The sequence below is a fragment of the Felis catus genome, chromosome B2 (assembly GCF_018350175.1).
Source record: "Felis catus isolate Fca126 chromosome B2, F.catus_Fca126_mat1.0, whole genome shotgun sequence".
Lineage (NCBI taxonomy): Eukaryota > Metazoa > Chordata > Mammalia > Carnivora > Felidae > Felis > Felis catus.
In genome coordinates this window covers 86,943,985-86,958,647 of record NC_058372.1, presented here as the reverse complement: position 1 = coordinate 86,958,647, position 14,663 = coordinate 86,943,985, and the positions used below count along the sequence as shown (strand labels likewise).

Here is a 14,663-nt window from a genome sequence, read left to right as displayed (position 1 = left end):
TGTGGCATTACCAGTCTTAACATCTGAATCAAATTTTGCATTGGTTAGGGAGCCATTCTGTTTTTGCAGAGTGATTATGGGACACCTCGGAAACCCAAACTTGCAAATTATTAAGGAAGAGTCAGGAAACTTAAAAAAAAAAAATCAAAGTATCAGTTTTATTACCAAATGAAAGCAGATCTCAGAAGTGTGTCGCAATTATACTTCATTACACAGAGATATTTTAGATGTGGATAAAGCAAATGGCTTTATAATTCCTGCAGTATAAACTACACCTGAGTACATTCTGACCAGACGGCACAAATACGGGAGAACAGGCTGGCATGAAGTAGAGACTGTTAATTAGAACTGATCCTGCTCTACATGGAGGAGGTCCTCCCATATGACTTCACTTTGTGTGAATCAACTGTTCCCTTTAAAGAACAGATGGGCTTCCAGGCCAGGGAGTGCTTGGGTTCTTGGTCCTCAGCTGAGAAAAGTAAGCTTCTGGGGGTCAGTCAGGACCCAGACTTTTGAAATCTCACTTTTCATTTTTTTCACAAGAGAAGATTAGGTCCCCAACCTGTCCTTACCACTTTTGGCCACCAAAACATGTCAAGGTTTATTGTTTTACTTAACAACTTAGGAAGCCAAGAAAATTCCATTTGGCATATGGTTCTTGTCTGTCAAGTCAGTTGATTGCTTCCTGCGAAACCATGAACGGGAACAGGTAACATCTTCACCCTGAAACAGTAAGCCGGAAAGGGGACACACCTGCTTGTGTGTACACGTGTTTCAATGACCCACTGATAAAACAGAAAATCTCTCCAAAGGCAAATAATGCAGAATTTCAAAGGATCCAAGGAAGCAAAAATCACTGATGACATTCAAACTTCCTTCATTTCACTCTCAAACCTTCCGGTGTGGACTCTGGCACAGCTCTGACAGGAATTAAGGGAGGGAGAAAAGGATCACTTTCTGCACAATTCAAAATATTCTTCCTCAGAATGTGGATTTAGGACTGTGGCCTCCAAAGCCTGGGGCATGGTACAAGGGCCCTAGGGGCTTTTTGCTTGCCGGATTTCTGTAGATACTGCTAGGCGAAGAAAGGATTCTACAGCTAAAATATTTAAATCACTGAATAGCCTTGAACATGGCTCCCCAGTGATGCATTTAAGAAAAACTTCTCCCAGATTTGTTCATGTGCTACCATTTAGTTCAACCAGGTTATGTTTATAAGCAAATCTTATGGGGACTTTTTGCATGGAAAGTGACACATCTATCCCTGAAGGGATGGTCCATGAGAAGCACTTCCAATTAAGACTCCTGTCAGTTTGCTGCTGGGTCTGAGTGCTCAGGTCTACAGAGGAAAATATTCGGCTGTGGAGAATAAATACAGTTTTGATGATCACCAAAATGGAATGCTACAGTGTATGCCATATCAGTGCCAGGTAAAAAAAAAATAATGTGAGCCTATTAAGGAATCAAATCAGAATCAGGAAGAAAAACCTTGCTGCACAGAGCATGAATATTAAGGGATAGTTTCCTTGAGTTTACAATTTCTGGTGCATGAATATTTTTACATAACCACAATTATGGCTAAAACATTTTTTTCACTTAATAGAGTATCATACTTTACTATATTTCCAAAGACTTTAAAATATTAATATTAATGGTTACACAAAATCTCCTTGTGAAGATTGTACTAAAGCATCCTCTGGATAAGAGGAAGGTAATTAGGATGGGAGTCCCAAGGACATGGGTTCTTCCATGTGATGAAGAGCCAAGGCTGGAGTTACCAAATGATAAAGAGAAAAGCAAGGGCATATGGAAAGCAAAGAGTCCTTTCTCTTCAGATGCCCAGATATGACATGGCTGGTTCATGGCTGACAAAGCTGGGAGTACCTGGAGGTGGGGAATTTTAAAGGAAACTACAAATGCCACTATCATTGGATACATAGTTTCTCTCTCAAAGCTACAAGGAACAGAACAAGAGGACAGTTCTCTGGAAAGTCAGAGGAAGCTAATTAGGCTTAACCCTTTGGTCCAATCTAAGGAAGGTATTTAGCACAGTCCTTGGCATACAGCCTCTCTTCCTTAACACCACCAGAGCCAGAGTGCGCCACAGTGAACTTTATTGTGGTTCTCAGCACTATTTGCTTCCTATTTTGTCCTTAGTTACTCAAATTCCTAGGGGCCTATTCTAGGACCTTTGAGGTTGAAAGTCCTTCCAGAAGCAGAGCTCTTCTCTTTACAGAAAGGTCTTGGTGTTAACTGCTCCTCACTATCTTCTGGGCTTTCTTAGCAACACCTGCTGACTCTTGAGTGGCTGACCTCTTGTCTAGTTAGGACTGGGAATCCTCCTCCCAGGCAACGTCCTCATCAGAATCCCTTTTTGTCTCTTCTTCCTCCCCTTCTTCTTTCCTGATCTGAAACACAAATGAATTCCTGGCCAGAGTTGGAAAGTGAGCAGACTAAGGGAGGCCAAGGTAACGGGTAGTCTCTCCCACCAAATTAAGTGAGACTTTGTGTTTTCTTAGGTTTACTTTGTCCTTTCCCCGCTAAGGCAGATCTGCCCAGTGACAGTTTACATCACACCATTTGCTTCTGACCTCACTCCCAGTGCCAGCCCAGAACAGGACCTAGAGAGCAGCCTGGCTCCTTTGCCCCTCATGGCTGCTTCTGCTCTATATAGCTGTGCAGACACCCACAAGGGTTGCGATGCATCCCAGCCTCTGCACAAGCTGTGCCCCAAGAAGGGCGTGCGTCTCTCATCAGTGGGAAGGTAGAATGTGTGCTTGCTCAGCCCTATGTAAGGCTTCTTAATAAGAAAAATGCATGCATTTTCAGAGGATGTATTAGCATTAGGGGAAAAGTTTGCCCTTTCTTTAAAATTTCTGGATGAAATCTGTGACCAAGTTTGAGAAGGCTATGCTTTAGAGCCATATGTAGGAGGAACATGCACACGTCTTGTCACACGTGGTGGCATTCATTCATCACACCCACTCTACTTCCAATGTACCTCCCAAGACAGCAACAATTTTCAGACACTTAAAATACTTATATTTTATACTATGCCTACTACCACTGACTAAAGGTATAATCAACTGCCAGTAAAAATAGCTATCGGTAGAGAAGTTCAATCTTAACCCTCATTTTTACAAATCTATATGATGACTAAAAGACAATAGATTAGCAAATATCCACAATAGTAAAAAAACAAGAAGCGGAAGAACTATGCTTTTACTCCTGCTTCCATATGCCAAACTCTTTGCTTAATGTTAACTTTGATTCCATAGTAAGAGAAAGCAGCTTTCTGTGTTTCCCAAGCATACTGCAATTTCACGTTCTGCCATTATCTCTCTTCACATCTTAAAGGGAAAACAGACTTATTATAAAGTCATTTTTGGTGTTTAGGAAAACAAAGTACCATGGATGTTGTCCAAGAAAGACTATATCAATGTCCACTGTGCAGCAAAGAGTAATCATATTACCAGTGCAGCAACTTGGAGCCCTCATGAACTGAGTGTTGCAAAGGCCCCCGGGATGAGAGCAGGTCACTCTCTAAAATGTCCAAATGCTTCCCTGCCTCCTTCAACAAAGTGGAACAAATATGACTTAACCTTTCCTCAGTGACCTAGGACATTAAGAAAGAACAATGGATTTGAAATTAAGAAGATTGACTTGACTCACTGAGTCTGTATTCACTGGGAGAGTGATTTCAGTCATTCCCTGCACCTTCCCGGGCCCATCATCTTCACGATGGATCATTGCATTCTGCAGACCTGTCTAGAAGATGAATGCAAACAGCACACATAAAGTGCCTAGGGTAGTGCCCTTGCTCTTGCAGAAGATGCTCCATGAAATGCCAGCCCACTTCCTGTCCCTCAGCACACAATCTGAACAGATGAGTTACTGCTATATGCTGCAGGCTGGCTGCCGCTCTGTGGGTGGACACATCAGAAACAGGTCACTGGGCAGAATAAATGCAACTCTGGGTCTGGCCCTAGGGCTTGCTTTTATTTTTTTTTAAGCAGTTATTGGCTTTCCTTTCTCCTCATAAAAGTGGAGTATGAGCATATGACTCCTAACTGATGAGTATGATTGCAAACTTCTTCCCAAGCAGTTTTCTTACTCTTCAAAAAGTCCCCTTCATAAAGTTCATGTTTCATAAATCCTTTATGCCACAGGCACTATCTATCTCTCTATATAATGTGAAAGAAACTACAAGGCAATCAAAAGCAAACAATAATACAGCCACTTATATCTGCATGCATGTTTTAACTCAGCCTTTATAGCAATTTTTGTGCCCTTCTGTTTACTAACGATTTAAATGCTTTGCAGCCCATAGCTTCTGAGCTTAAACTTTTTCGTTATTAATGCAACTAAGTACAAAAACTACTTACTTGGATAGTTTTATAAAAAAAAAAACACGCAAGATTTACTATTTCATTCCCACTGCATACCAGCAAAGTATGAGCTACGGGTTATCAATAGTACTTTAGGGATGGGCAAATGCGGGTGTGACTGTATCTCAGATGTGAAGAGAGAAATCTACACAAGACACAATTTAGAGCTGGCCATCTGTCTTTACATCTGTAAACCAAAAATCATATAACACATTATTTACTCAGCTCACTGGGAATCTGTTTTGGCAAATCTGTGAACAATAACTGTCCACCTGAATTTCCTAAGGCATGAAATCTGGCTGGGCTGAACCCTGAATTTGTGATCCACTTCCTTTCTATTTCCCTTTGCACCTGCTACTTGATGAATGATTTTTTTCCCTTTCTACCCACTATTTTTATTTCAGCTGCCAGACTTTGCCTCAATTATTCTATGAAACATACCTCAAACTCTACTAGCTCTACAAAATAAAGTGGATAATATCATACAGTTTAATAAGCCTCTAAAGAGGAAATTTTAGCAGAAAAGTGAATTCCCAACATTCTTCAAGACTGAAATACCACCTTCTCTGTGAAAGTTTGTACTGATGGCTCCAGATAATCACATCCTCCTTTTTGTCTGTACTACATCCTGTATTCTGCTTCTATTATATCTCCCAACACAATGAGGACATGTGATTACGTGTATGGCTCTCTTCCTCACCAGGGTGTGGGCCTCCTTATTTTAGCATAGAGGATACTAAGCATACGTTAAATAAAATGGAATTAAACAACCCAACTGTATAAAAGACGATAAACATCCAGTCAGTATTTGGATTGATTTTGAGTGGTTCTCAAATGAAAATGGGGGGTTGGAGGTGGGTAAAGTGGGTGAAGAGGGTCAAAGGTACAAACTTCTAGGTTTAGATAAATAAGTCCTGGGGATGTAACATACAGCATGGTGACCATAGTTAACAATACTGTTGTATGTTTGAAAGATGCTAAGAGAACAGATTTTGAAAGTCCTCACCACAAGAAAAAAATATTTGTAACTATGTGTGGTGAGGGATGTTAACTAAACTTTGGTAGGACATGTATCAAACTACTATGTTCTATATCTAAAACTAATACAGTGTTATATGTCAGTTATATCTCAATTAAAAACAATTTTAAAAGGAAGGTTTTTGTGTCTTCTAATAATTGTTTCAGTAACATAAAACTAGTAAAGAACGATGATGCTTCAGACCTAGATTCATACGGTCTTTATGCAGTCTTATTTTGATCTTCTCTGATAGTCACACACTGACTCACATTCTATTAGTTCTCATCATTACTCTTTCATTAAAAAAAAGAAAATGGATGTTCTCTGGAAATACCTGTAAACTCTATGACAATTTTAATGATGAACAATTTTGGCTTTCAAACCATCACATTATAATCTATTACTTGAGACCCTGAATCTGAGATATGTGTGGAGGACAGGGTGCCAAGATGTTATACATGGCTTCTCAGGGCTTTACATTTTTTTAAAGCCAATAAAGTCATGATTAAGTAATAGAGCTTCAGTAATGACAACTCAAGTTATTTTGCAAATTCATTCCCATATGACAGTTCTTTGGGATATTTTAAAATTACACCAGCAAGCCACTGAGCTCAGATTAAAATATTATGCTCCTTGGGTCCTATTTAAAATCAAATTGCTTTACTTACCTTTCCATCATTTTAGTTATAAAATTAAGGAGACGTGAAACTTTTGTTTTAAACATCAAAATGAAAAACAAGAAAAACACCCAAATCTCATACTTCAAGGATAATCCCCTCTGGTTGGCTGGAGTTAAAATGTTAAACCTTTCAGATGACATGTGGTACCATACCTGTCCCGTGTATGCAAACTCCAGGGCCTGCTTTAAGCCAAGGCTGGTCACACCATGTAAACTGACCTCGTCAGCTCCACTTTCCACCATACAGAGACTGAACATCGCCTGAGATGGGAGAGAAAGGGAGGGATGGGGAGTTATGGAACTTAAAAAGCAAGGAAACAAGAAAAGTTCTAGAGAGACTAGGAAAGAAATACATCCCATAAATTAAAGATTCATTTTGGTTTTTGAAATGCGTCTACAAAAAGCCACTGCAAATCAGCCTGCTGTCTAAACACAGTAACACACAAATGGCATCGCACACCTCACACACAGAGTCCCACTTAATCCCACGGTTGTTCTCTGGGGTGGCTGTGTTGAGGCTCACTCACTGAACTCAGTCTCTCGATCTGGGGTCTCACTGCTACCATGAAATGTGGAGCACTTCCAACTTGCCAACAAGACATGGAAAGCAGCGACTTTGTCTCTTAACTTCTCTGCATATTTTCTACCTCAACTTAATGACACATCTCATTCCTCTCACCTGCCATGTATCACACACTCTGTTCCAAGGTTTCTCAAAATGTGGCCCCTGGCCTGGCAACATCAACATCACTGGGAACTTTAGAGTATGGATGGCGGAGGCCCCAGCCCAGACCTACTAACACGGAAACTCACAGTGGAACCCAGCGATGTGCATTGTGATAGGCCATCCAGGTGACTCTGATGTTCACTTGAGTTCTAGAACCACTAAGTTATTTACTGAAAATCAATTTGTCCCCAAACCAATTCCCCGAATGGCCAACTTACTGAAAATCAGGTCTACAGGATGATCAGTATGTCAAGTGAAAGCTTAAAAATTAAATAAAATGAGGGGCGCCTGGGTGGCGCAGTCGGTTAAGCGTCCGACTTCAGCCAGGTCACGATCTCGCGGTCCGTGAGTTCGAGCCCCGCGTCGGGCTCTGGGCTGATGGCTCAGAGCCTGGAGCCTGTTTCCGATTCTGTGTCTCCCTCTCTCTCTGCCCCTCCCCCGTTCATGCTCTGTCTCTCTCTGTCCCAAAAATAAATAAACGTTGAAAAAAAAAATTAAAAAAAAAATTAAATAAAATGAAACCTTGCCAAAAAAAAAAAAAATGCACTGGCTTGCTTCCTGTCCAAAAACAAAAAAATACCCACTTTTTTGTTTACACATAATTTACACAAGTGTAATTTATACACTTGTAACAAGTTTGATTTAACAGGTATAAAGAGAATATCCCCTTTTCGGTTACCAACGATGAAATGCACTTTTTAGAAAAGTATACATCTATATAGCAAAGAATTAACCTCGCCCAAAGGAAGCTCTGGTCTTTTCCCTTGGCTTCTGGAAGGTGATCACCAGACCCTTAGAACATCCTGCTTGACAGGAGTGTCTCTGTTTGTTGGAACTTTGACCAATGACAGTCTAACACCAGGATTTACAATGGTGGTTTGGGCCACATTGTATCAGTTCTGACCTCCAGAGGAAATGGAGACTGAAGGTATTAGTCTGACCTCTAGGAGAGGCTGGAGATGAAAAGTCAATCACAATGGCAACCTGTGAGTGGGCCCCAATAAAAACTTTGGACACCAAAAGTTTGGGTATGTGTCCTTGGTTGGCAGTCTTCTGCATTTTGTCACGTAGGGTGGCTAGGAGATAATGCTATGATCCCACAGAGGCAGGACGGCCAGCAAATCTGTATGTGGTCCCTTTCTCAATTCTGTCCTATGTGTCTCTTTCCTTGTCTGATTCCAACTTGTTTCCTTTCCCTGTAATAAGCCATTTCCATGAGTATAAAAGTTTTCAGCAAGTTCTGTGAGACTTCCTAGTGAATTAATGAATGTGAGAATAGTTTTAGGAACCCCTTCTAACTGGCAACTGGTATCAGAAGTGATAGAAGTCTTAAGGGGATGGTGCCTTCAGAATGTACAGTTTAGCTAACTTCATAGAGATAAAATTAAAAAGTGGGTGGGAAAAACCCCTCACTCTTCTCTATGGTAATATTTTAGTTCACACTAAATTTTTTAATTTTAGAAATGTGATTTTTTTTTGTTTTGCCCATGTATTAATATTCATCTCTTAGCGATTTTTATGTTTTGATAAATCTATTTTTGATCCTCACAGTTCTACACATTTTAAGTTAATATATATTGAATGGTGGTATTAATTGATGATTATTCTTCCTGGAGCTTGTCATTTCTGTATCACTGCATTTGAGAGTTCTGAGATCTTATAATGAATAGAATTGTCTTTGTTAGCTTCCTTTATAGTTAAAATTTTAATCGTTAGAAACACCAAATTATTACTCTCTTATCATTTGAGAAATGTAAAGAATATTTTCAATGTTTGCAACTTGAGACAATAAAAAACAATATTCAAAATATCCTAAAGGCATTGGGAGTATGTAATGTGTAACATACACAATTATATTTGCTATATTAAATAGCATTCAGAAGATTTCACTTTCAGAAATTGGCTTTATCATGAATAAATGAAATCTAACATTCCTTTAGAAACTGTTAATGGTGAATGGTCAATACGGTATATTTGGCAACTTGGTTAGTGAGTGAGTTGATCTGGCTTGCTGCTAGTGCCACTGGGAGTTAAGGGACTCTGGGAATGGTTAAAAACACTGGATCTGAAGTCACATAATCCTTGGTTTGGTGAACCACGGTGATTAAGGGCAAATTTGTAACCAAACCATTCTGGGCTTGATTATAAACACTAGCAAGTGACTGGGACACACATGTAACCTCTCTCTGACTCAGTTTTCTTTCTAAAAAATGGGGACAATAATTGTACCCACTTCATGAACTTGTTTGAATATTAGATGACACTACATATATGAAGTGTTCAGTGTATTACCTGTATAAGGCAAGGTCTTAGTGAAACTTCTATACTGTAGTAACGATGAAATAGAATTCTATCTCCCTTACATATTCTTTGGTTAAAAGCAGTGATACATTAGGAACACTAGTCTCTGGGGGTTTTGTTGCTGTTATTGTTTTAAATTTTTTTAATGTTATTTATCTTTGAGAGTGAGACAGAACGTGAGTGGGGGAGGGGCAGAGAGAGAGGGAGACACAGAATCCAACTCAGGCTCCAGGCTCTGAGCTATCAGCGCAGAGCCCAACGTGTGGCTCAAACTCACAGACCACGAGATCATGACTTGAGCCGAAGTCAGATGCTTGATGGACTGAACCACCCAGTCCCCCTGTTGTTGTTGTTTTCAATTGAGGTGCAGCTATAGATATAAAAGGCTATCAGAAAATTGATTTTAATGTGAATGGATTCTGCTTATGCATTCGTGGAATATCTAAAATTTCAAAACTATGGACATCTGGCTGGCTCAGTCAGTAGAGTATATGACTCTTGAATTCAGGGCCTATGAGTTCAAGCCCCACACTGGCCATGGCCTACTTAAAATATTAAATCAATAAATCAATAAAATTTCAAAACTAAAAAGCACAAGTCATAATAATAAAAAGATCTTTTAATTTGTGTAATTCTGAATTTGCTTCTAGATTTCTTATTGCCACTCTAAAATCTGAAAGAAATTCCAGTTGTTTTCAATGTCTGTTTTTTATTATGTGGCTTGTTTCTATTTTTAATATATTCCTGATATGAATTTTTTTTTTTCAGATCTTCCAAGTTGTAACAGTACCTGAAATGGTGCCCAGCTGCTCTCTATCAACTCCACTGCTGACAGAAATGACTCAAACTGCACAAGAGTTATCTGGGTTAATGAAATGCAAAAAGTCCCTCAGAGCAAAGGCTACAGAACAGAACAAGAGGCCAAGGGAGGTCTTTTTTTTTTTTTTTTTTTGAATCTGCTTTCCTTGGATTTTTGAAAAGCAACCACAGCAAAGGTGGCATAGAACAGGCATCCTCAACCAGGGTGCTATAACTTGACACCTGGCTTGGCAGAGTCAGGGACAGAACACAACCCCTTGAATAACGTACATATATCATTGTACATGTTTGAACAGGCAATAAAGGAACTCCAAATTTGTCAGTATGGTTACGTTAGAGGGTATGACTATAGAGGGAAGGAAAAGACTATTACTTTTATTTCATTTACATAGTATTATTTGTCATTAAAATAAATATGTGTTACCTGTGTATTTCTAACAACTGCCTTTTGAAAACTTTGTTTTAGTTTTAATATTCAGGACTCTGCAGAAAGATACATCTGATTAAAATCCTGGGTCCCATAATCCACAGTCAAGTGGCAATTTACCTTCAACATGTGACCTTTGGCTAATGTATTAGTTTCTCTGAACCTTAGGCCCTTTATCTGTAACATAGAGATGATACAAACCTCATAGGTTGTCTTGAGGTTTAGGTAAAGTTATGCTTAATATCAAGCACAGTATCTGGCACAAAGTAGAAGCTTAATAAGTAGAAGCTGTTATTCTAATCCAAGCTGACTGCCCTACTTTCCCAAGTCTCTCTTCGATCTCAATTAGAATGAGAGCTAAGAAACAGCTCCTCCTCTGCCCTCTGCCCAAATCTTCTTCTTTCAAATGCTTTCCTAATGACAGCCCCACTCAAAATCCCTGTCTGGCTGTAGGACTTAACTTTTATCACATACTCCTACACCCTACGTTAAGGTCTGACCACATCATAAAAACCATCACCATTTCCACAAACACACAACCTCCATTCTGATAATCATACAGTCTTAGAAACTCAATGTTATAAGTTTAAAACATCATAATTTTTAAAAGTTACAACACCGGTTAATAAGAAGAAAAAAGGAAATTATTAAATCAATTATTATCTATGTTTGGGCTTAATAATCTTACAAGGCACCTCAATCAGAAAAAGCCTCACTGGGGGCACCTGGGTGGCTAAGTCAGTTACGCATCTGACTCTTGATTTCAGGTCAGGTCACGAGCCACATGTCAGGCTCCATGCTGGCTGTGGAGTCTGCTTGGGATTCTCTCTCTCCCTCTCCCTCTGTCCCTTCCCCACTGGGGGGTGCTTATGTGCATTCTAGCTCTCTCTAAAAGGAAGGAAAAAAAGAGAAAAAGCCTCACTGGATACCACCAAAGTAAGGAAGAACCCAGTTATTCATCAGCTTGTGAAACTTGTGAAATGTCAAGAGAGCTTGTGAAACAATGTCAAGAGAGCTTCTAGAGCCCACAGGGAAGGACAAAGTGTCTTTTGGTAGCAAAAGAGGTGATGGGACCATGGTGCTGTCCTTTAGCACTGAGTGTCCTGAAAAGGTAAACTGCAAGCTCAGTGAAAGTGGGCACCACATCTTCCTTACTCACCATGAAGCCCCTAGACCCTAGCACAGCACACATACAATAAATAGAGATGAATGGATGAATGAATGAAACAACAACTCTTCAAAAGTTCAGATGACGATGCAGCTGCGATGATGTCCAGCTGTAACACAGGGTCATAAACAAAAATAACTAATCTGACATAGGCAGAAATTTTCTGGATGCAAGGTGTTTTAGACAAATAGCTAAAGTAGCTACAGTTAAAGAAAAAGAATATCTACCATAAGCTAAATACACATTAGTTCAAAGCTAGACATTTAGAAAGAAGTAAGAACATATGGCAATGCCCTCTATGAAGCCACAACATTCTGCCAAAGCATGGGATAAGATTCTGCTCAGAAATATGGAAGCATCGCACAGATTCTTCCTTGGTTCACACTGTTTTTGTCTTTGGGAGAGACTTGGCCAGGCTGAAATTTACAGTTGTCACAGATCACTCTTGGCTGATAATGTGCTACCGCCACCACAAATCTTTCTAATTGAAAACCCAGTTTGTGAGAACACAATCCACTTTAAGTGCCTCCCACAGAGAGAATTGTCGATTTATAGTGTGTCAGTCCTCCTGTATTTCACACAGAAATGACATAAATTGAGTCTTAAAATCACAGTACATGAATTCAGTTTCTCCAGGTCACATTGATGTCATGCAGTCACAAGATGAACTACAACCAATTTTAGGTTGGTACATTAATGTCACAAAACTGACCGATGGAAATTCCACTACATCTTCAAAGATGAGAAGAGCAACAGATTTTTTTTAAGCACTTAAAGTTGGTGAAATATGATCTTTTCACCTGGTAAACTACACATAGCTTTCGAATTGCACTGGACATGGGCAAGATGTACTGTGAATTCCGTTTTTTCAGGAATCCAAACGATTTTCTGGATGAAATAACTGCAGTGTTTTGGATACATTCAACCCTTATCTTTTATGAGAGTTCAATAAAAGTAAATAAACATGTTTAAGGAAGTTATTGAAAGGAGCAACTTATAATGATCAGCAGATCCAGCCGGATCCCCTACATCTCGTAAATGCCCAGTGTTACGTCATTAGTGATGTTTACAATGGCCATGTGGCATTACAGAGTCAAGCTAACTTCTGAATCAACAAAGATTACATTTTGCTCAATTTAATGTTAATGGTGATTATCTTTTATTACATTTTGGTTATACCTCACATATAGAATGGGTAGTAAATCCCAGTTCATGAGACTATTCAGTTAACCACAATTGCCCATTTCCCTAGCATTGAAGAAAGAAGGGTCCTAACCACAGTTGAACTGGACTATTTACCTTTTTTTTTCTCTCTCAAATGCAAAAGCTTCCCAATCGATTTGGGGAGCTTAATGGCCTGAAACAGTGAGGCTGTTTCATTGGAGGGTTTTTCCCCCAATATATTTTGTAGCCGTTTTAATTCTTCCTCAAACAGTATAGTTAAGTGTCTCAGAGAATAATGTATCAGGACAAATGAAAACAGCAAATTAGATTACTATACATATAATTAGGCAGTAAAAATTAATATTTCTAAAATACCAGTTTTCTCTCACCTTAACCATATAAAGAAAAATTCACCTTGTACGCTAAAAAATGTGAAACATACTGGTTTTCCCCAACATTTTCAAATATGTAACTTGTTTACTCAAAGAATCTAACTGTATTTCACAGCTTTGCTCTTGGCACAGTTGCTTCTTAAATTAATTACATGGTGATAATAAGCCCTTCAAAACCAGCATGATTATGCTTTATCCTATTTCTTTTTTTTTCTTGGTTATCTCTACACCCAATGTGGGGCCTGAACCTATAACCCCAAGATCACAGGTAGCATGCTCCACTGACTGAGGCTAGCCAGGCATTCTCTCTAGAATTTTCCTCCTCCTGGATGCACCCATATTTCAACCACTTGAGTCTTCTGGGGAATGGAATGGAAAAAGGATACAAACCGAGTTGTTTTTTTCTTAAAGATATAGTAAATGGGAAGGCCAGAAACCGTTGCCTATCATGAAGTCAGGTTATCCATGAATGGTATTTATCCTTGTCGATTGTTACTACTCTGGAAAATGGAAAATGGCATCCATACATCTGGCTTTATCCTTGGGTCACCCTTTCAGATCCCTTGGCTTCTGCTCATTCCTCTGGTGCTTCTATTACTTTTTAGTCTACGACTATATTCCTTGGGTGTGGGATTTCAATACTTTACTACCCACCATGTAAAGAAGTCTATTCTTTCAGGTATTTAGGGATGACACTTACTCTTCCTTACTGGATATATTTGATAAGCCATTATTGAATGAATCTTCCCACACAGACACCATTTGTTCTGTCCTCATATCCTCAACCCTGCCTTTCCAAATCTACTACGGACATACTGACTAAAACCAAACTGGGATTTACTGCATTTTGACAGCTGTCCTAAAACAGAATTTGGGTCCTGTGTCAAGGAGTGACTTAGCAGGTGTGATACACAGTCTGCATGAATTAGGGGAAGTAGCTACAAAGAAAGGAAAGTTTCAGAGGACAATAATATCAGAAAAGTTTGAAAGCCTGAAGAAAACGATAGGAGAAAAACTGAGGAGGCTGAGTGAGAGATTCTATGTCAACTACAATGTAAGCATTCAGGGAAGATTCTGTAAAACACAGACGAGGCTCTTAATGGTGCTTACCAAAGTCACACTGGGTGTGTTTTAAGCATGATGGCTAAAACTCTAGCTTCTCTTCTCTAAATAGAATCTTGAAACTAAAAGGTACTTCAGAGATCACTGGCCCCTCGTTACTCAAGGTGTGGTCCCTGGGCCAGCAGCACTGGCATCAGTGGAGAATGTGTTAGACACAGAATCCCAGGTCCACCTCGCACCTACTGGATCGAAGGTGCATTGTGACAAAAGCTCCAGGTGATCTATGTGCACATTAAAGTTTGAGAGGCACAGCTTGTGCCTTGTGGCACTCCTTGCATGCCTTAATATTTGAAGTGATGAGATATCCAATACTTTACATAAGTATATAAGGTATTACTACTACCTCCAGAATACTGAATCATAATTGCCATCCTGATAATTTTCTCCCTTTGGTCAGAGTAGAATTTCAATAAATTCAATCTTTTATACTTAACAGCCTTTCTGATATGTGGTTACAA

The 14,663-nt window shown here is 39.4% G+C and overlaps 1 protein-coding gene across 15 annotated transcripts in view; it reads right to left on the bottom strand.

Moving 5' to 3' along the window:
• KLHL32 (kelch like family member 32) overlaps nucleotides 1–14,663 on the bottom strand; it is a 244,345-nt gene that overhangs the window by 140,745 nt on the left and 88,937 nt on the right. For all 15 annotated transcript variants that reach the window (XM_019830986.3, XM_019830993.3, XM_019830992.3 and 12 more), the window contains one exon: nucleotides 6,239–6,346. In XM_019830986.3, coding sequence (XP_019686545.1) covers nucleotides 6,239–6,346 — 108 coding nt within the window. The remainder of the gene's footprint in view (nucleotides 1–6,238; nucleotides 6,347–14,663) is intronic.